At 41.0% G+C, this 23,972-nt stretch overlaps 1 protein-coding gene across 3 annotated transcripts in view; it reads left to right on the plus strand.

The window, feature by feature from the left end:
* CNTN5 (contactin 5) overlaps positions 1-23,972 on the plus strand; it is a 2,213,095-nt gene that overhangs the window by 1,467,091 nt on the left and 722,032 nt on the right. For 2 of the 3 annotated variants that reach the window (XM_073613049.1, XM_073613050.1), the window contains 2 exons: positions 15,716-15,839; positions 19,887-20,062. The exons of the other annotated variant lie outside the window; for it this stretch is intronic. In XM_073613049.1, coding sequence (XP_073469150.1) covers positions 15,716-15,839; positions 19,887-20,062 — 300 coding nt within the window. The remainder of the gene's footprint in view (positions 1-15,715; positions 15,840-19,886; positions 20,063-23,972) is intronic. 3 annotated transcript variants of the gene reach the window in all.

The raw sequence follows: 23,972 nt of genomic DNA on the forward strand, positions 1-23,972 counted from the left end.
TGGGCAAGACCAAAGAGCTGTCAAAAGACATCAGAGACAAGATTGTAGACCTGCACAAGGCTGGAATGGGCTACAAGACCATCAGCAAGAAGCTTGCTGAGAAGGAGACAACTGTTGGAGCGATTATTCACAAATGAAAGAAATGCAAAATAACCATTATTCGTCCTCAGTCTGGAGCTCCATGAGGAATCAGCCCAGAACTACACGGGAGGAGCTTCTGAGTGATATCAAGGCAGTTAGGACCACAGTCACCAAACAAACCATTGGTAACAAAATATGCCACCATGGATTGTACAGGCCTTTCTGAAGTTTGCCAATGAACATCTAAATGATTCTGAGAAGGATTGGGAGAAAGTGCTTTGGTAAGATGAGACAAACATTGAGCTCATTGACATTAACCCAACTCACTGTGTTTAGAGGAAGAAAAATGCTGACTATGACCCTCAGAACACCATCCCTACAGTCAAACACGAAAGTGGAAACATTATGCTCTGTGGCTGTTTCTCTGCTAAAGGTACAGGCTGTCTTTGCCGCATTGAGGGGCCAATGAACAGGGCCATGTATTGTAAAATCTTGGATGAGAACCTTCTTCCCTCAGCCAGAACACTGAAGATGGATCATGGATGGGTCTTTCAGCATGACAATGACCCAAAACATACCTCCAAGGCAACAAAGAAGTGGCTCAAGAAGAAGCACATTAAGGTCATGGAGTGGCCTAGCCAATCTCCAGACCTCAATTCTGTAGAAAATTTATGGGGGGAGCTGAAACTTCGAGTTGCCATGCAACAGCCAAGAAACCTTAAGGATTTAGAGACGATATATAAAGAAGAGTGGACCAAAATCCCTCCTAAGATGTGTGCAAACCCGATAACCAACTACAAGAAATGTCTTACCTCTGTGCTTGCCAATAAGGGTTTCTCCACTAAGTAATAAGTAATGTTTTGCGTTGGGGATCCAATACTTATTTTACTCACTGAATTGCAACTCAATTTATAACATTTGTATCATGTGTGTTTTCTGGATTTTTGGTTAATATTTTGTTTCTATCATTTAAAACACAACTATGACAAAAATTATAGATTCAATTATATATTCATTTTTTTGTAAGTGGATATATTTACAAAATCTGCAGGGGATCAAATAACTATTTTCCCCACTGTACATTCTTAATGAAGCAGCTTTTTTTATGCAGCATTTGAAACACGAATGTAAGAAGTCCTAATGGCCCCTACACACTATCCAAAAATCAGACGAAAAATACTGCTTTCAATGCGATCTTACGATAATTGGATCGTGAGTACAGAGCTATCGAGAGCTGATCATGCCAATTCATCTGATTATTATTCGATCGGACAAGCACAAAAATTTTCCTCGTACGATACCAGATCGTATGACTTTTCGTTTAGTCAGTACAGTTGTCGTCCGAAAATACAATACAAATACATTACCCATGACATCACTTCCGATTATTTTTTTCTGTCGTACGAGAATTTTTGTGACTTTAGTAACCTATTCAATTGCTACTTGCGACTATTAGGCGAAAAAAGTCGGATGATTTTCAGATCGTGTACGGGCCATTACTGAACAGAGACATACTATTATAAGATCATCATAAAATAGCTAACCTTTGTCCTCTTCTCTACCCACTCTGTATGGGTGTAGACATATGCCTACTGCTATACAAAGAAGGTTATAAGAAGGGTGGTGGTAAGCCTTTGACATATGGGTTGTGACTGACAACCTGGTATCTATTTCTTGAGCACACTTTTTGTCTGCTGATTTTGCTGTGGTTATTTATAAACTCATTAGTTTATATTTGTTAGTGGTTTCTGTAAACATCAAAATAGTTGCTTTAAATTACCATCTGCTTTCAAGTTTGCCCTTGCCTGTTGACTATGCATTTTTTAGGTATGTGTGTGAAATGACAATAAAGATCTGCTAACAGGGTAATGCTGGGGGCAGATGCCGCCAAAGCGAGGTGGGCAAGTTTGTGATTTTTATCAGGCTTACCATTACTGAGCTGCACTGAGGACAAAGTGTTGGGTATGGTGCCATCATGCCTTTTGGGGTGGCTGCCTCAATTGGCCTGATAGGTGGCATAGCCTTGTCTGTTAAAGTGGTTGTAAAACTTTAAATGCACCCAGTAAAGTGACTATCCTCAGGTGATACACAGAGATGAAACAAATCCTCCTTCATAAGTTGTACCTGGCTATCTACAGTCTTCTCTTCTCATCCATTCAAAGTCCAAAATTTATAAGCTTGTCTGAGAGTTCAGAAAAAGGGGGCAGAGAGCTGAAGTTACACTTTCCAGAGCTCAGTAGGGAGAGGTCTGGGAGCTGATTGGAGCGAAGAGGCACACCCCTCTTCACACAACACAGAGGAACAGACCGGAGGCTGTCAATATGCTGGAGATCCCTCCCCTGTCAGCTTTTTTTTCTTGGATTTAGAAGTTTTTAATGCTGATAGCAGAGGAAGCAGCAGACAGAAATGACATCTAGTGCTTTTAAATACACTATAAAAACACACTATAAAACATGGGTAGGCAACCTTTCAGAGGTTGAGATCTACCTGGACATCATGTAGGGAATCAAAGATCCCTGGTCAGGGGGGGGGCGCGCGCGTCGTTGTTGCCCTTCAATACCCCAATAAAAACACATATTGTGCCACAGTAGTGTCTTATGCCCTGCTATAAATCACTCCCCCCCTCTGCTACCCCCCCACTGTGATGTCCTTTGCCCCCTTTCACATAATTCCTCCAGTAATATAATATTCCCCCCACTGTAGTGTCTTCTGCTCCCCTCCCCACACACATGGTAGTGTCCTGACCCCCCGCACACAGTAGTGTCCTCTGACTCCCCCCAACAGTAGTGTCCTGTGCCCCCCCCAAACCAGTGTCCTTTGCCATCCCCCTCCACTGTATTGTTCCCCCCTCTGTAGCGCCCTCTGCCCCCCATAGCACTGTCCTATGCATCCCCTCCCACACACAGTAGTGTCCTCTGCCCCCCGACAGCAGCGTCCTCTGCACCCCCCTCCCCACACAGTAGTGCCCTCAGCTTCCCCCTTTGTAGTGCCCTCCCTCAGTCCATAGCATTGTCCTCTGCAACCCCCACCCCCCCCACAGTAGTATTCTCTGCCCCCACCTTCTGTAGTGCCCTCTGCCATGCCATAGCCGTGTCCTCTGCCATCCACCCCCCGCCCCTCACAGTAGTGTCCTTTGCCTCCCCATAGCTGTGTCCTCTGCACCAACCTCCCCACAGTAGTGTCCTCTCCAATCCCCCCCCACATTAATGTCCTCTCCTCTGCCCCCCCTGCTTAACACTATCCTCTGCTTTTAACTCCCCCTCCCTCTGCCCCTCTATAGCTGTTTGCTCTGTTGCCCCCACAGAAAGACATGATCACGACACACAGCTGTTGGTAGCTCTCTCTTACCTTACAGCTGCTGTACATCACAGAGGAGTGAAAGGCAGCACAGTGCTGGATGTAGGGCGGGACCAGGAGCTGCTTTAGGTAATTTTTCATGTTAACAAGCAGATGACTGGTTGCTAGTACCGCCTAGCAACCAATCACCTGCTGGTTAACTTGCAAAGTTACCTAAAGCAGCTCCTGGTCCCGCCCTCCATCCAGCACTGTGCTGCCTCTCACTCCAATCTGCTAGTGAAGGGAGAGCGGCGCCGGAGGAGACTGGGGGAATGGCTCGGCACAGACCTGATCGTGATCTACCTGTCGGCTTCCCGCTATCAACAGGTAGATTGCGATCAACGGGTTGCCGACCGTGGCTATAGAGGGATATGCTTTATTCATATTTCATGTCGGAGGTTTCCAACCACTTTAATCATAAACATCAGATGGCAATCAAACATGTCATCATAATCCAACTGTTAGTTCCATAAACATTTTTGGATCATTTGAGTGTGCTTTTTTATGCCTAGGGAGGAAAGAGTGTGACACTCAAGAAATAGTTGTATATGGTGCAAATGTTTCAGGATTAATTTCTGCATGTTGTATTTTGGCACAGACCATTTTTACTGTGATATCAGAAGTATAAATGAAGTGAAATAATAACAGGTATTGGCTTAGAGTTAGAGGTTAGGAGTTTAACGAATCAGCCCAATACAGCCATAGCTATATATCTGGGTGATTTTATTGGTAAGATCTGTGCTTAATTTCCCACGTCTAAACATCTGCTGGGTCAATTTAATTGGTTCCTACTGTGCTTTTTAGATATTTCGTTTATTTTAGCTTATGGATGCAATAGGAAGCGCAGAAATACTAAAAGATGGGAGGTAAGACCCAAATAATAAGAAGACCTAAATAACATAGTCAGGAATTGGAGGAAGATGTTGCTTTTGGAGAATCCAAAACAAGAAGCTTGAGGCTGACTGAGACCCCCAGGTTCTAACTATAACACAAATATTAATGTTTACATGGATTGATTCTAAGGGTTTGGTTTGGGGGGGAGGTTAGTTTAAGTTTTAAAAGTTAGTAAGGTTTTTCTGGTGAGATCAATTCATTTTCAGATGTGAGGCAGAAACTGTGATATCCTCGCCAATCTTATTTCATTTAAACAAATTTAGCTGTCAAGAGCTGTCGTATCTCATTGAGAATAAAGAAAATCCAAACCGGCCAATTAAATCTTCCCCCCCAGTTCACCAGGGGGTGCCTGAAAAGCTCACAGAATGCCGACAGACATAAATGCGATTCCCAATTCTACCGTAATTACCAGGATTGAGAAACAATCATCTCAAGACCATAGACACTTTTACTGATCTGAGATCTGCAGTTAATATCCCATGGTTTACAGCAATGGTTTCCATGTTCTTTCCTCATCTGGCAGGCTGTTCCAGAGGGGAGATAAAGCACAGTCTTCCCTTCCATCACAGCACTCTCTGGTGCGGTTAGAAATTCAAAATAGTAATTGGATACACAAAAGTCTAACCAAATTAAAATGACTGAACTACTTTTAAAACAGTTGTCCACACACTGTGAGCTCTGTTCCAGAGTTCTCAAAACTGATTAGGGATTAGACTGGCTCATTTTGCAGTAATGTAGGTTAATTGAAAGACCTTGAAGAGTCAGCACCTTAAGTACAAGAAAAGTGAATGTAGAATGAATATGGATAGTTGTGTAATTGCTGGCAGCCATGAAACAATGTTATCACAACAAGTTTAAACTTACACATCTATGTTGCGTACTGCACAGTTATTTATCATCATTAGCCATGTACTGTACCTTTTGAGGTGCTTTCTTGGCAGTTCAAGCAGTTAAAGAAAAGCTCTTGTAGAAAACCAAGCAATTAGAAAGGCCATTAGAACACTGTTTTTTTTTCTCTCTTTTTTTGTGTTCAGTCAGTCATTCTTTTTGTCTGTATCTTCTAGCTGCTTTATTCGGGAGAGGAAGGTTGACAAAGCCATCTGTTAAAATGGGTTCAATTAATAAAATCTTTCCAACTGTATGCCCAATATGTTGGCGGTATCACGTTTTCTGGCAATTCCCATTGGTACAACCCTTTTTGGAGAAGGCTTAGAAGGTGGTATTTGAGCTTACAAGTTTTCAGCTTGAAGGTCACCCTGAGGCCTTCTTACTGCATCTGACCCTGATGTCTAAACTTTGCTATAAGAAGTCACTCCTAGTCCATATTGATTAACGTGGCTAGGGTGTAGCTCAAAAGTGGAAGTGTACTGAACCTCCTTCAGTGTGTCACCGGGTTGAATTAATGAAATTCAACTGATGGAGGAACTCACTGCAACCTTGAAGCGAAAAGAGGAACAGCAGAAGAATTGGTTTACAGGACCACTTTTCCTTATGCTTAAGACTATTACACTTACCTTGATGTTGATAGCTACACTGGAAGCGTTGTGGAGGGTCCGTAACCTCCGCTGGGAGCATTGCACTTGTGTGTCCCTCTGTAGGTGATTTTTCCCTATCCCTCCACTTTGCCCCCCCCCCCCCCCCCCATGCCTTTTTTTCTTCTTTTCTTTCTGTTTCTCTTTCTATCTTGTATTTGTATATTATCTCTTTACTCACTCTCTTGTGTTTAATGTAGATGGTTCTTCATTTTGCTTAGATATATTTAAAAATTGTGGGTCCTCCCACGCAGCTGGATTTGTGCCCACTTAGGTGGGCAGTGGTATTTTTCAACTCTTTACCCTTATGGTTTGATTGCCTGTTCTGTTGTATACAATGTATATACTACTGATTGTGTTTTAAATGTATAGATCTGTTTTTTGCTCTGGCCAGCTAATGGAAATTAGGTATATAAGGTTATTGGTGATATCACTACTCTGTATTGTTCGGCATTGTAGTTGGATACCATAAAAACCTTTTTTTAAAGCAAAACTGGAGTTCAAAATAAATTTACCTGTAGCATGTGTAACAAGATATTGCAATGTGTTGAGGTGTTGATGTTTTTAAGTGTGGCCTAAATGTGGAATGTGGCATAATTAATGATTGTAGGTAATGTCGTAAACCCCCTATCAATAGTGGTTCCATTGTGGTGACCACTCCCTGGATCTAATAAGGATTATTGTGTTATTCACTTCTCGATCTTTTTAAAATATTGCTTTAGTCCAAGTTTTCTCAACCCATTTATCCCAGAGGAACACTTGAAATAATGTTTAGGTCTTGGAAAATCCCTGCTAAAACCAAGTCATTGGGGGGGGTCAGTGAGAAAATTGCCCCTTATATTACAGACTAGTGGAAAGACTGCCCCCCTTACAGTAGTGGTCAGAATGCCACCTTTACAGACAACTAAAAAGATCATGCTTGCTCTGCCACGTGGCATTGGCCCTGAATGCAGGCATCACTGAATGGAAGGTCAACCAGCCACAACTACCCTAGCAACCTCTGGAGGAAGATCGGCATAGGTATATATCAGCTGGTCATTCCCTAGTTTGGTTGTAGTCGGGCTTGTGTTTAGTGCAAGTTAAAATGACTCTGTCACTTCCACAAAAGAAAAAAAGTTGCGGGCATGTATAAAGTACAAGACCGCTCCTGCAACAGCTTTCAGTACCTAAATGTTCTCCACTTCCACCTCACATGCATTTCTATTGGCTAGTGAGTGCAATGTAACACCAATATAAATGTATGGTAGAAGGAGTTGAGAAGCAACGTTTTGGAGCTTTGTTTAACCATACCTAGACAGCATTTGGGCTGAAGGTGGGTGTGAGCACTAACACCTGCTGCTGGTGCAGGACTCTTTTTTCATACTACCGATAGGGGTCACTATTAGTACACATGGTAGATAGATTAATAAGCTTTATTTGAGACCCTGATGAGTTTTAAAATATAGGTTATATATTTCATGTATGTACTTTGTATTAGATTAGTAGATCATAATGAGGAATTACGCTATGAAGTTCTTGTCTTTTAACGTTAATTGATGTATGCATATGAAGGCAGAATGACTTGATGATTCACCCGTCATCATGGCAATTTGTAAACAGACTCTGTTTCTTATATCTTGGTGCTCGTCTCTAGGCTCCATTTCCCTTGAAGAAGTTACGTGATCAGTGACGCAATGCATTGGGAGGAGTTGTGACGTCACTTTCAGTGTCACAGGAACCAGTTAGAAACAGTGAGGAGGAGAGCCTCCCAGTATATTATGATATTTGGCTGTACACAAGATGATAGCTATGTGAGTGGGCAATTTTTAGGTGAAATAAAATTTTATTCAAACAATTTTGCGTGATGAAAGCTTTCTTTATGCTCTGAGCCACTCCAGAGAAGCAGTCTTTCCAGTGCACTTGAGGAGACTTAAAGAGACCAAGACACAGTGGTGTTTTCCCTTCAGGAATATCAAAGACACATTAACCAAAAGGCGTGATCAGACCCTGAGGGGGCGCTTCCTAAGGTGAGTGGACAACTCACCTGGCGGTGGAGGTGGTGGTGTTATTTCTCTGAATTCTGTCACAAGGAGGCACATTTTGAAGCACAAAGTCTAAAGGAGGATCTTAAACTCATTATTTTTATGTTGGACAATTATATCTGAAATATTCATCACATATCACTATTGTGTAATATATATATATATATATATATATATATATATATATATATATATATATATATATATATGTTTTTCTCATTTTTTTATGGCATTTTATTATTTATATTTTGTATGATATTGGTAGTGGCAGTTTATTGTTACAGTACTATCTTTATTTATGCACAAGTGGAATTAGCGCACTATTCTTTTTAATGCTTTTATGCATGTTGTGGTGCATTTACATGGATTTACATACTTTGCGCTGAAAACAAGTAGGGCTTGTTCAACTCACTGGTGAGAAGTGCTCCAATTAAAATATATTGCTTTAACAATGTATGTGCACTGGCATGCGTTGATCAACACATCCCAGATCTGATGTGAATGATGAATAGGAAAATTGGATGGCCGCACTCCCAATCAGGATAAAAAGTTTTTTTATTTACACATCCATAAAAGCAAAACAGCAATAAGCCACAAACAACTTCAAAGCAGGGGAGGAAATGGGTACGCATTTCACATGTTTAAAGTGCTTGGTGGTTTTGAAAAAGCATGTTAAACGTGTGAAACGCATTAACCCTTTTTCCTCCCCTGCTTTGTAGCTGCTTGTGGCTTATTGCTGTTTTGCTTTTATGGATGTCTAAATAAAAAACTTTTTATCCTGAGTGGGAGTGCCATCTTCATTTCCTATTCATCTGACTCCTGTGGCAGTGACAGGGTGTGCACCCCTTTCGAAGATTGAGCAGGTTGCTGACCCACCTGTGAGCAGCGGGTTACACTTTGTTTTATCTGATGTGAATGGACCCTTAAGGCACAACATTTTGACATCTCCACTGACTACCCATCATTTTGGGACTCCAGCAATAGGATTTCTCTGCCATAATTGCTTTTTACCACCCACCTTAAAGGTTGTGGCATTTCTTTCCCACCTTGGTGGGGACACATCTCCACCTTTTGCATACTATATAATAAAAAGTAAACCTCCTAGAGGGTGAGTAGGACTCCCATGTATTTGCCACAGCACAAACAAATATCAATAGAAGATATCCCAAGGCATATGGAAAAGGAAGAAGATAAGAGGTTTAACTCTTCAGTATCAACTCAAAACTGAAATGTCATTTTTTGGGTGGACTGATGCTTAAAAAGACCTATGTTTTCCTAAATGGTCTATTCATGGAAGTGCTAATAGGTAATATTAGAGTATTGGTAGCCTGATATTTTTCACACCGAGCCCCATTGTATCCTTTATTTGTCTTCACAGCGAAGTGGCCTTGTAGCTTTCAGAAAAGTAATGGAAACCATAGCGCTTGTTGCTTCAAAGAGCCTTTAAGTGCTTTGAAATTCCATGTTGTAAACAGCAATAAATATCTATTTCAGAACATAGCCAGTCTGTCACATGGCAAGAAATCTCTTTTTAATCTTTAGGTGACAGGGCTGGTGCATTGCATATTATATTGCTACACTTTTACGTCCTCTTACAAGTCGCCATAATTATAGAAAAGATGCAGTGTGATTCAAAATAACTGTGTTTATATGTGAGATGTAGCCAATGGGACTTAATGGATATACGATCTATATTCAAAGTGAATCTGTCACATGAAAAGTAAGATCACAGAATTGTAAGACAGAGTAAGACACTGCACAATTTGTTTCTACTTTTTCAATTTGTGATCTCCATTGCTGAGCAATCAGGAGTGGAAGGTGTGTGGTTGGATTGTTTTTTTAAGTCTATTTAAACACAAAACTGTTTTTTTTTTTATTATTGCTAGTGTAGCGCTACCCCCGTAGAAACCGCTGGATAGGATGGGTCCTCTGTCCTTTGTCTCGACCTGTTCAAGAATATCAGCTCCTTGGACACACCAGGTTGAAATGTACAAACACACAATATCACTGGAAATTAATAAAGTAATACTTAGCACCCAATACTAGTGCTATATCAAAGAAAACAGGCACCAAACCAGATAATAAAGGCAAACCTAATATATTGTGACCAATATGGTTGGTTACTAGGCAAGAATAACATGGAATAACAATGGTAGTAACACAATTTAGCATAGTGATTGCAAAGTGATTAACGGTAAGGACTAGGCATAAGATAACATTTGGTGTCCAGATCAGTAGCAGGGCCACTTCAAGTGCAGCTGTCACGTACCTTCGGGTAGAGCCTGACAAGCAGAGGAAGGCCTCTCGTACAGCCCCGGTTCAAGGACCACTGAGGTTGCAGCAGCAGCCACGACAGCACGGTTAGGTAGGAGTGCCTGCGATGTTCTCTGTTTAGCAGGAAAGAAGGAGAAGCAGATGGCAGCAGTAGTAGAAGCTGCTGGTTGAGGCGGATTCAGGCAGGTTGTGGATGAAGGGATGCTGTGGATGCAGGTACATTTCAGGTGCCGGTGTACTGCGGATGCAGGTATGTAGCAGCCGAAGGAAGCTGAGGAGACTGGTGCAGAGTCAGACAAGCCAGGGTATGCACGGAGGATCAGACAGATATATCAGAGACATCAAGCAAAGAATGGTCAAGTTCAGGCAGAGGTTTGACAACAAAGAATCAAGCAGATGCAGGTAAATCAAGGTCAAGGCAAGCCGGGGTCAGGATAGGAGGGTATCAGGATAGTCAGGAAGCCGGGTCAAAATCAGATAAAGGACTGGCACAGGAACAGAATACAGGGGAAAGCTGCAAATCAGACAGCAAGGCCCTAGTGCATCTGCCATCTTTATATATGTCATTTTGGCACCAGTGCTAATGGGCACGCATGTTCGCGCATGCTCATAGGCGTTTGCACGATCGCGCGGAAATGCCTGTTAGAAAGGGTACTTGTGGAATTGTGCTAATGCATGCACGATTGCCTCTGCCTTTGCACATCTGCTGTGCTATGGCCAGCATGTTCCTGGCAGCAGCAGTGAGCAGTAGTAAGTTTTAATCTACTGAGTGCTGGTACTATACTGCCAGAGCTCATTTATGGTGACAATGCTAGTCCTAGACCGACTGGGTATACACTGCCCAAAACTAAAGGAGGATGTTAGTGGAAGGGCCAGGAGAACAAATGGGGGCTTGGGGATGAAATAATTATTACAGGAGGGGCAGTCCATTGAGATGTTCTTCTACCAGGTATTGATGGGGCCTTTTAAAAGTGTCTATGCACCTAACGATAGTCCCAGTTAACCTGTATGCAGTATAGGTACAATATAGGCATGGTATAGTATCGACACAGGTGCAAGGTAGATGTGGTTCAAATGCAGTTAAGGTTTGGTATAATGCAGTATAGAGTTGGTATAGGTGCAGCCTAGTTTTGGAATAAGTGCAGTATATAGTGCAGTATGGGTGTGGTATAGATTGGGTATACTTGTGTCCAGCTCAGTCCCTGCTAGCAGTATCAAAAATGGTCGAATAGCCCTCTCATTACTCCCCGGGATGATGCAGTGACCTCTCGCTGCAGAAGGGGAGCCCAATCAGTCTCTCCCTGAAAGCCTCCAATGATTAGTGGTGCAAAGCAAAGGGTGGGTGGACACTCTATGGCCACTGTTGCAGTGGTGCAGGTGCTGTGATGTGGACGGTGCTACGCTAGCACCTGATTGTCCTCACTCTCATTCCAGGCTCGGAACTCCACTGGTATGGTCTAGTCTACCACTGGCAGACAAATATCTATACAGAGCTGCTTTTTCTGTAATGCCCTGTACACACGACCGGTTTTCCCGTCGGAATAAACTCTGAAGGTTTTTCCGATGGAGTTCTGACGTCTTGCATACACATGATTACACCAAAGTCCGACCGTCAAGAATGCGGTGACGTACAACATGTACAACGGGACTAGAAAAAGGAAGTTCAATAGCCAGTAGCCAATAGCTTCCGTCTGGTACTTGCTTCAGAGCATGCGTCGTTTTTGGTGCGTCGGAACAGCATACAGATGAGCGGTTTTCCCGATAGGAATTGGTTCCATCAGAAATATTTAGAACATGTTCTCTTTCTAGGTCCATCAGAATTTTCGATGTAAAAAGTCAGATGAGGCATAGACACAATCGGAATATACGATGAAAAGCTCCCGTCTGATTTTTTCTGTGGGACATTCCGCTCGTGTGTAAGGGGCATAACTCCCTCAGTGCCAAAAGGAAGAACTTTCCTGGGCAGTTTAATCAAAATGATCTTTCCACTCCTACTGCACAGTTTCAAATTTCATGATAAAAGACTGTACAATGACATAGTTACATCATTCAAAAAGGAATGACACGTGGCATGTAGTAGAAGCAGTGATGGAACTACCAGGGTCGCAAAGGTCACACTTGTAACTGGGTCCTGGTGTTCTGCCACTGTCGGGGGGCCCCAGTGGTGTTGCTGGCCGCAGGGCTCTAAGCTGAGAGCGTCTCTTTCATACAGCCCAGAGCCTGCACTGACAGTTCCCCCCCCTCCTCTCTCACACGGATGGGAGAAGAGAGAACTGATTTGCTCATTCTCCTCCCGCCCCTCTCCTCCTGTGTGCACTGTGGAAAGTGTGAAGCTAAGCGGTCCACACCCAGAAGCAGAGGGGCGGGAGGAGAAGGAGCAGATGGTCTCTCTCCTCTCCCATCCATCTATGTGAGGGAGGAGGGAGGGGGGACTGTCAGTGCAGGCTTTGGGCTGTATGAGAGAGATACTCTCAGCTTTAGAGTGCTGCTGAGGAGCCACTGATGAGTGGCACTTATGGGCAGCTATAGGAAGCATTGATGAACACTGATAGGTGACACTGATAGACAGCAATGATAGGTGTAACTGATAGGCAGCATTGATGAACACTGATAGGTGGCAGTCATAGGTGGCACTGATAGGCAGCATTGATGGGCACTGATAGGCTGCACTGATGGGCACTGATAGGCGGTATTGATGAGCACTGATAGGCGGCACTGATAGGCTACACTGATAGGCGGCATTGATGAGCACTGATAGGTGGCACTGATAGGCTGCACTGATAGGGCTGCATTGATCATCAGGGCACTGATGATCAGTGCCCTGATGATCAATGTAAAGAATGTACTGACAGTCTTGCCTGTTAACTTATCTCCTTTTCTCACACAGACACAGTGTGGGAGGAAAGGACTGCCGATAACCGGCAAGTCTGTTTACATGTGATCAACTGATCACATAGTAAATGGCCGCTGTGATTGGCCCTTTATTGTGATCTGTGAAGGACACAGCAGTCACAGACTGTGCTGGATGTGCGCCCCAGGGGGTACACGGGAGGCAGGTTTATGGAATGATGTCCATGGACACCCTCCCAGGAATAGACATCCGGGGGTTTGTATAGAAGGGGGGGGGGGCGGTGGGGCCTTCATGGTTTCTTGCACCGAGGCCCTGAACGTTCTAGTTGCGCCTCTGAGTAGAAGCTTCTGATGACCTGTCCTTCCAGATTCTCAGTTTGTCAAATTGTATGTACAGTAAAAACTAGATTATGGACCAAATCAAGTTTATATCAAAAAGTTGAATTAAGAAGGATCTCTGTACAATATATAAAACTGAGAATATGATAGGACAAGTCATCAGAGGTTTCTACTATATGCTATGGGTCATTCCATTTTGAATGATGTAACTATGCTGGCGGAAATTATAGTTTGTAATAAATATAACTTTTATTGATTATTTTGTGTTGCTTGTTTTGGATCGCACCAGGAATGTCTCATTTGTTTCTCAATATAAATTGTTTACAACCACTTTAATACTTCTAAGAAGGCAGTGTAGAGAAATATGTTCAAAGGTAAAAATCGCAAAAAAAAAGGCCTTACAGAAATGTAGTTATTTGCTATGAAAACAGAAAAGTAGAAAAACAAAATCAAACTTCACCATTTTGGCAGTACATATTATTCTATTGGTGGGAAATCCACCGAGAAGATTTTATATACAGTGCTAGACAAATTGTTATGTTAATTTTTCAAGCTGGCTATTTATAGAGGTATAGATGTGAAACAAGCTCTAACCCTTGGACAATCACCTTTGGAGGTGTTGCTTAGCCTGGTGCGAGGACGATTCTTGCCTCTCGAAATGGCCAGGACCAGCCAGTTCTAGTGGCTGGATCAGAATTGTTAGGATTTCTTACATGAGTACATTATCCCAAATACAGCAGTTTGAAACACCTCAAGACTGCTGTGAGCCAGGTTCATATATATGAGTAATATTTTGGGACTTATCATAGAAAATATATTCCTTCTCATCTCTGGAAAATGGCAAATGATTGTAGATAGTTCAGAGCCCAGTAGCTGTAAAGTGTTAAAAGGACCCAATGGCTTTCCCCCAGTGAAGTGACAGTTGTCTAGGTTTGCATACAGCCAGAAGACCTTGTCAGAGATCCGTTAGCAGCTAGGTGTTAATTCCAGGTCCAAACTGTCTAAGCAAATTTAAAATTTTGAACATTTGTCCATCACTGACCCCTGAAGCAGGAAGTTATGTGTGATATCATCTCTCTTCTATATTTAATTTTATACCTAGTATAATTTGAACTAAGCTTCCTTTCAAGCATGCACATCAACAACGAACAAATTAGACACGTGTACCATTCATTTGTGCTAAATGTTCCCGTATTTTACAAGAAAGAGGAACAGGAAAATAAAATCAGTAATATTAAATAAAATGTTATTATACGTGGGTAGGGGATAGTGAAAAAGTTGCACCACATCCCTTAAGATGCATAAAGAACAAAATAACGATTGCAGGAATGGGATTTTTAAAGGTGCAGCAAATGTACCAATAACAAAATTAGAAGTTAAAAATACATTTTATTATAGTAATATTTAAAATATATATAAAAATGTACAGTACATGAACAATAAATCAGAAATATGCTTTGTTGGTGTTGAAAATATCCTCTACATATAATCTTCAACATGTTTCACCATCAAGGCTTCCTCAGGAAGTGTACATATATGGAGAATACTAATAAAAAAAACAAAGAACATTCATGTAAGAGACAACAAGAAAATGCATATATAGCAGAATATAGCAGAGGATATTATAAAGTACATGTACGAGCAAACAACCCCCCACCCGCCCACCAAACCCCAAAATGTTAAATAGAAGACTCTAGTAAGCTCCCTTGCATCAAAAATAACCACAACAAAAATTCATTTTAGAACTACAATACATTATTTAAAGCCTAGATCTGGGCTGGAAAAAAATGATTAAAATTTTCTTCTTAGTACAGGATCCCGCTATCTTCCTCCTTTGCTGCTTTTTAGTTCTGATGACCGGCCACCTGAAGCCTCTTTTTCCAGTTTAAAGACCATACTTTGAGAAAACAGTTTTAGCTTACAGTTCTGCTTTAATACACTGTACTGGATTTGCTACTGTGCTTTAGGTTTTTGGCTTGAGTTCTGCTTTCATTATCTGTAAACCAACTAATGTGTGCATCAGCAGGGCAACATTCGTATACCTGAGAATGTTATATAAACTGGAAGAGTTGTTTAAAAAAAAAATATAATGTATTTCATGACTGTTCTAGCTGCATGCTTCATTTCAAGACTCACTATAATAATCTAAACCTCATGAACATCAAAGACAGCTAAGGATAAACATAAGATCTAAAGCATTTTGTGAATTTTTTTGTAAAAAATAAATAATGACTGTGATCAAAGCTATAATTTGTACTAAACTTTAAAGTTTGTTTTCTCTGTCATGTTTAATCAGTGTGGCTTCATTTGTATCTACCCTGATCAATGTTTCAGTGCAAGTACCAAGTAGTGTTTGTGTTTTTAACGGGTAGATTTTCATTTTTTCAGAGAGTGTGGATTATGGACCAGTGTTTGCCCAAGAGCCAGAGAATGTAATATTCCCCATGGATTCTGGAGAGAAGAAAGTGGCACTTAATTGTGAGGCGAGAGGATTTCCTGGCCCGAGTTATAGGTACATACGCTGACTATAAATGTTCCATTGCAGATAAGCCTTGCATTTACCATTAGTTATCCATGATCATCTCATCTCCAACAGCTTTGTAATAACTTAAAATAAAAGACCTGCTTGTAATGTTCACTATAAGCCATGCAGCAGTCCCCATAACTGTGCATTCCTTTTAAAGAGACTCTGTCATTGAGAAGAAGAGGGTTAACTGCTCCAGGTATGGTATGTAGGCATCTATAGGTGCACATACCTTCTGAAGTCTACCAAGCCTTCATAGCCGATTGCTGATCCATTCTGAAAGGCAAAGCTCCTACACTTCTAACTTGTTACTAGTAGACATGTGCAGTACTAAAAAAATTGTTTGGTTTTGTTTTTGTTTAATTTGTTTTTGTTTCATTTATCGGATTATTCGTTATGATCGCCATACGTTACTTCAGATCATTCGTAACTTTGGATGCATTCATATTCATTTAGATGCGGCATTCGTTACTTTAGATAATTTGTAACTTCGGATGTATTCGTATTTGTTCCGTTCCATTCCATTCGTTTAGATGCAGCATTCGTTACTTCGAATAATTCGTAACTTCGGATGCATTCGTATTCGTTACTTTCACAAACAGTTACTTTAGCCAAATTTAAAAGAAAATTCCAATAAAAATTAAAATCTAATCTATCCCAAATTAGCTGCTATGGCGCAGAGACCTGAATAGAAGAATTACTTACTTCAGCTATTTTACCTATAATTCAATCATTTATAATAATAGATAATAATAAAAACTATAATAATTTAATTATAATAGAAAATACGAAAAACGAAATTATCTGAATGTAATCAATTTGTTAAACTCGTAGGTTGAATTGTTTTTCATTCTTTCGGATTTTTGTATTTGCAGATTGTCATTCTTTCGGGTTTTCCTTCTTCTGGATTTTCGTTCTTTCTGACAATTTGTTTTCGTATGCATTCGCCAAAGCAGTCTTTCGTTCATTCGGATGCTTCCGAATGAACGATTGTGTTGAATTTCGTCTGAAAATGAATTTGTAACAAAATGAATTGCACATGTCTAGTTGCTCGGTCCTACCACACACATTTCTGTTTGACGATAGAAAAGTGTAGGAGGGGCAGGCAAGCTTGGTGTGTGCATCTCTAGTTTCAGCAGTTTGTCCGTCCAGCCCACCCCTATGAAAAAATAAGGGTCTGTGCCGATGGATTTTGGGCTTTTGTCAATGGCATCAATTTGACATCACATTGAGATGCTTCTGAGATCATTCAGAATTAAATGACAGGTGCATTTGACCTGCAGTTGACTTTCTTCTGGCTTGCATTTGACCTTCTTTTGCGTGGGTTTTGCACTCCACAAGACTTGCAAAACCTGTCTGAAACAAACAAAAGCCCAATGACAGAGCTCCTTAAAAGGAGTATGAGGTTCTTTATAAAAATATATACATATATTCACCTAGGTGGATGCAACATCGCTCGATTGCTGCATCTGTCCCTTACTGCTTTTTTAAAACTGAGAACTGAGCGATCAAAGACTGCTGATTACTTAGTTCAAAGTCAGTCACCCGCTATGTGCTCTGCACCTCCAGCACTCACTGGAGCACTGGGCCGTGGAGGGGGGCTGGATCAGTCTCTCAGCGATTTGGTGAGAGGTTGAGTCAGATGCCAGTCCAGGCATCTGGGTGGATCCCATCTATAAAGTTGGGATTGATCCAGAGCCTGGACTGGCTGAGTAAGCCCAGCCAATAGCAGGCTTTAGCCCGTTGATGACTGAAAATGGGTCACAGGAGTGAAGAACGAAGTGCACTCCTGTGATCTACAAGAGAAGTAGTGCCCAAAAAAGTTTTGCCCATACTTCTTCTTTAAGCTGCTGTTGCTGGCCCATCTTTCTAAAGAGTACTAGTCATCTGGCTTCTTTGCTGATCCAGCGGCTTCACCTCTTTTTGTGTCATTGACCTGAAACAAGTTTGGGTGTCTGGAATGATGAATTGAGTCAACCAGGCAACTTGGATATTTAAAGGGGAAGATCAATGGCAGCCTACATGCTTTTCTCAGTACAGGTTTAACGCTTTATGTATATCTGCTGTGTACCAAAGCATGGCCTCTTGGCACTGTATTCAGCACTTACAGGCTGATGAGAAGATGCCTGAAAGGAGATTGATATATCACTTCCCATATGATCAGGACCATTTAATGCTGCCAGAAGTAGTTAGTCTTATTGTACTAGACTTCTGCTGCAATACTGAAGACATGTAACCATTCACCCAAGTGGCTTCCTCAGTTCTAATGAGTGTCAGAAACATCCCTCAACATTTATACCCTATCCCAATCACCATGGTGTTTGTGAAGGCAGGTAACTATTGCCCAAGAATCGGATGAATGGTGTGAAAGTTGGTGAAACCACATTGTTCTAAATACATAATCCCACATTCATGGTGCCATGACATTTGGTGCAATTTGGTGCATTTAGTACATGGCTAAAGGCTTGAATGCTTGAATGCTTACCAAGTACCAAACACAGGACACATCAAATGAGACCAGTGATTCTGGGTCATAAAAATTATCATTTATACTAATTAGTAATTGGCTAAGTTTACTTACACTGAACACAAGTCATCAGGGCACAGCTGCCAACTCTTTGAAACAATTCAGAGGACACTTTATTGAGCTACAAAAAACTGTCAGTGTGCTTTTCATGCTACAGTAACTTCTGTCCTTGTCTAGCTGGACATTCTGCAGAGCATGCAGGGCAATATGGAAAATAGTGGAACTGTCCTTCACCATGGGGAACACTTGGCAACTATGTTTTTGGACCGATACCACCAGTGTTTAGTTATTACCCAACATTGCCCATACACTCAACATGTGTCTAGTAACAAGCTAGTCTTGGGCCTGACACACTGTAATGTGACAGAGTATACACACTGATCTAACTGGACAATTGAATTTCACATTTGGTAAAACAAAACACCACCCCACATGAAGACAGACCTTCTCACATGAAGAAAGACCTTCAAGCTATAAAATATAGACTTATTCTTAAGTGCAGTAAGCCATTTGGACCAATCAGAGTTTACTCTGCTAAAGTTAAAACAGTACAAGAGAGATTATGATTGGTTGGTATGGCTTACTGCACTTAGAAATTAAAGAAATTAAAAAGAAAGGACTCCATCAAACTAAAATACATGTGAAAAATATCCTTTTTCAGTGCATGCCAGATTGTAATAACAATACACTTTGGCAGCACACTCTTGTAAATGGCAATGCAATGCTGGTCAAACTCTTGGAAAAAAGGATGATATGGAATTGAAGTGTCCACAGCAGTGTGCCACAAACAGCTTCCATAGGGGTTAATTTACTAACACTGGAGATTGAGAAATCTGGTGCAGCGTGGAATGGCAGCCAATCAGCTTCTAACTTCAGCTTGTTCAATTAAGCTTTGACAAAGAAGCCTAGAAACTGATTGGTTTCTATGCAGAGCTGCACCAGATGTTGCATTCTCCAGTTTTAGTAAATCAACCTGATTGTGTCATGGTTCAGTGCTAGATGATTACATTTATGGCCAAGCTCAAATGATACCAATGTAATGCCTGCTAATAGGCTATTTTGATCAATTCCAATTGCAGTTTGGATTATTTGGCCATGCATATGCTGGAACTGATCATAACCACAGGTGGCAGATAGTCACGACTGTGGTGAACTGTCCAACTCAATGCAATTATTTTTAACTTTGTGATAAAGTTGTCTGTGTGTGATCGGCATTGTGGAAAGATATAAGCAACCAAGATGTTTAGGATCCTAACACAGATCTCCCTGACCTAAGCAATAGAAAATGTAGAGCATATTTTTCTTTTCAATTACACCAACAAACAATAAATTCTACTGAACTAATTATACTTATCGCTACCATTATCATTCATATTGTTTTGCTCTGAATGTGCTCACTGTGATGCATGATACTTTCTATTGTTAGCTCTATAAAGATGCTGCGTATTTCATTTTAAAGCTTCTTAAGCTTTGTTTTTCATTTTACATATTTTTGATTTCTTTTCAAGATGGCTTCGCAATGGAACAGAAATAGACTTGGAGAGTGATTATCGCTACACTCTAATAGATGGAAATTTAATCATCAGCAGTCCAAATGAGGTGAAGGATTCTGGCCAATACCAATGTATAGCATCAAACACCTTGGGCAGAGTTCTTAGTAGAGAGGCTACACTTCAGTTTGCATGTGAGTAATGCTTCCCCTGGTGTGACCAGAGGTCATTGAAACATAGACCAAATTCAGCAGCGTCAGCATGCTTTGGTTAATTTAGTAATAATAATAGCTCTATAACCAATTTGCCTACCTAAATATTTTTTTACTGTGTTTTTAAGGATATGTAAAGCCATTATGTTTTGCATTTGCTTTTATTATAAGTCAAATGTACAAACATGTTTACAGAATGCAACCGTCACGTAACAAATAAAAGACATAAGGATCATAGTGCTATCATAAGATATGGAAAGCTTTATGATCCTTATATGTTTCTTTTGAGCTGAGTCTGGTGGAATAATATAAGTGAAGGTTGGAGCAACGACCCATTTGAAGGAGAAGAGTTGCCAAATTGTGATACATGGTGGAGAGTGGAATTGGAGGAAAAGGAGAGTTCTTCCTCTAAAGGAGAAGGCGCATAATTGACCTATAAAATATTTATGGATCAAAAACAAGTGAGTGCATATATGAGCACAAGGGTGAAGCACTTGGGTACAGTTTGATTTATAGCACGGAACAGTCATTCCTATATGAGCACTGGATTTGGACTGGTTTATTGACTGAGATATTACTTAAAGAAAAAAAAATGGTGATTTTTACACAAAATGTATTATAATTTGATATTTCAATAACAAGTGTGAGTATACTGTATGTTAAGTAAAGTGCATAGTAGGTAAGTTTTTTCAGTATACTGGACAATTTTTAGTTAAAGTGATTGTAAAGTCTCGTTTTTTTTTTTTTTTAAATAACAAACATGTTATACTTACCTGCTCTGTGCATTTGGATTTGCACAGAGCAGCCCGAATCCTCCTCTTCTCGGGTCCCTCTTCGCTGCTTCTGACCCCTCCCTCCTGTCGAGTGCCTCCACAGCAAGCAACTTTCTATGGGGGCACCTGAGCCGAGTCACAGCTTCATGTGTCCATTCAGACACAGAGCCCTGCCCCGTCTCTCCCCTAAATGGCTAACTGATTTGATTGACAGTCGCGGGAGTCAGTGGCGCCGCTGCTGTGTTACAGCCAATCAGGAGGAAAGTCCCTGATGGCTAAGACACTCGTGGACATCACTGGAGAGAGATGGGGCTGAGGTAAGTAATTAGGGGGTGCTGGGGAGACTGCTACACACAGATGGTTTTTTTACCTAAATTCATAGAATGCATTAAGATAAAAAACCTTTGCCTTTACAACTCCTTTAAATTATTCATATATTTACAGCAGTGCTGCACTCTTATACATTGGCAGTATCTATATATCAGTATTTTGTGGTCATCATAAAAAGTTACAAGGAATAGTAGGGAAATAAATAGTTAACCGGTTCCCGACCGGCGCACGCCGATGTACGTCGGCAGAATGGCACGGCTGGGCAAATGGGCGTACCCGTACGTCCCTTTAAATTTGCCGCCATGCCATTGCGTGCCGGCCGCCACCCGGGAGCTCCATGAGTCGGGTCGCGGGTCCCGGGGACTTGATCACTGCGGGGATACCCGTGATCGCCTCACGGAGAGGACAAACGGGGAGATGCTAATGTAAACAAGCATCTCCCGTTCTGCCTAGTGACAGTGTCACTGATCTCTGCTCCCTGTGATCGGGAGCATAGATCAGTGATGTGTCACACGTAGCCACGCCCCCCCACAGTTAGAAACACTCCCCAGGACATACTTAACCCTTACACTGCCCCCTAGTGGTTAACCCCTTCACTGCCAGTGTCATTTACACAGGAATCAGTGCATTTGTATAGCACTGATTGCTGTATAAATGGCAATGGTCCCAAAAATGTGTAAAAAATGTACGATGTGTCCGCCATAATGTCACAGTCATGATAAAAATCGCTGATCGCCGCCATTACTAGTAAAAAAAAAAGAATAATAAAAATGCCATAAAACTATCCCCTATTTTGTAAATGCTATAACTTTTGCGCAAACCAATCAATAAACGCTTATTGCGATTTTTTTTTTTTAACCAAAAATATGTAGAAGAATACGTATTGACCTAAAATGAGGAAAAAAAATGGTTTTTTAAATATTTTTTGGGGATATTTATTATAGCAAAAAGTAAAAAATAATGCGTTTTTTCCAAAATTGTCGCTATTTTTTTGTTTATAGCACAAAAAATAAAAACCGCAGAGATGATTAAATACCACCAAAAGAAAGCTCTATTTATGGGGAAAAAAGGACGTCAATTTTGTTTGGGAGCCACGTCGCACGACCGCGCAATTGTCAGTTAAAGCGACGCAGTGCCGAATCACAAAAAGTGCTCTGGTCAGGAAGGGGGTAAATTCTTCCGGGGCTGAAGTGGTTAAAAGAAAGGAAAGAAAACAAATCAAACCATTCATTTTGAAAAAGTGCTTATTTAATGACAATAATAATAATAATAATAATAATAATAATAATTATTATTATTATTATTATTATTATTAGTTTTATATACTTTATTTTATTTTCATTTAATTATTTGTTGTTATCATTGGTCAGAAGAAAAAATCTAGGCATCACTGCAACTGTTTAAATAATCCTTTTGACAGCATTATATAAGTTGGTTTCTACATAAGCCTAAGCAATATCCTTGCCCCTAGTATGGATGCCATTTGGTCTCCAAGAAGATAACACTACTGCATGACTAAAGAAAACAAACCAGTCTAGGTCCATCATTACTGGGCTTGGTGGCCTTTTATTTATATTGATATTATGTTGTTATTTAGTTTGTTTTATCACTTATAGATTATATATAGCTGACAATGAGCAATTTATTTCATTTCACCCAGGCTGCTGCATCATTAGTAGATATGGTCTCCATCTCTCTTTTCCAGCCTTTACTAAGTAATTTCCCGATTGTTTGTCTCAGCTATTGGGTCTGACTGAGCTACAAATCATTTACTGCAACTTTTCTTTATGCCATTAGTGGCTTCACATAGAAAGTAAAATGCAACTTAAACAAGCCCAGCAAATGAAATACGTTATACAATGTGTTTATACTGGTAATTGTCACCCGAAGACAGAGAATGGCCTATTATCTGCCGCTCTCCCGCTGAGCCGCTCTTTGAAGGAACATACATTTTAATTCCTTAGGCTGTTAGGGTTTCTTTAATATAAGATTCATGTTAAACAGCGTGACCAAAACAGTCTGCAGCTTATAACTGGGTGTCTCTAGAAGCGTTTCTATCTAGAAAATGGTGTGTCTGTGCTAAAGTTGAAAAGTCTTATTTTACCTTTATTAAGATCTTATACAACACCAGTATGAACAGTGTCAGTGAGCTTCATTGAGTAAATGCAATGTGCTTTTGACATCAGCTTGGGATGCTTCTGAAATCATCCAGAATTTATTTCAGGTACATTTAACCTGCTTCAAGCTGCTTTTGCATTGCTATAGACTTGTATGGGGAGAGATACAAGACATCCAGCAGCTGCCCCATACTTTTGCACTGGAGAGCCCATTGTTTTCACTACTGTCACATGCCTGGCCTGAGGATGATTTGACTAGAGGACTTCCCTTGCAGCTAAGTGCCAAACCCCTGAAGGTGAGAACAGGGAGTGCTAGGCTCAAAGAAGCACGGGTGCAGTTTTGGTGGATCTTCTGGAAACTGCTTGCAGCACAGCCGAACTGGATAGCTATCAGCTGGTCTGTCAGGACAGATGGCAGGACCCCTGGAGAAGTAGCAGAACCAAGGCAGCGACCGCAGGCAATGTGGCACCCAAGGAAAAAGCAGGGTCAGGCTAGTAGGTCCGGATTGAAGAAGCGTAGTCAGGATGGGAGCCAAAGTCATACACAGAAGGGGAAGCCAGGGAGTAGGCAGATGCGTGGTCAAGAACAGAGCCAAGGTCATACACAGGGATCCAGTGGAGCAGGCAGAAGGTTTGTCAAAAGCAAGCCAGAGTCATACACAGTAGAGCAAG

Source organism: Aquarana catesbeiana, linkage group LG02 (assembly GCF_042186555.1).
Source record: "Aquarana catesbeiana isolate 2022-GZ linkage group LG02, ASM4218655v1, whole genome shotgun sequence".
Classification (NCBI taxonomy): Eukaryota; Metazoa; Chordata; class Amphibia; order Anura; family Ranidae; genus Aquarana; species Aquarana catesbeiana.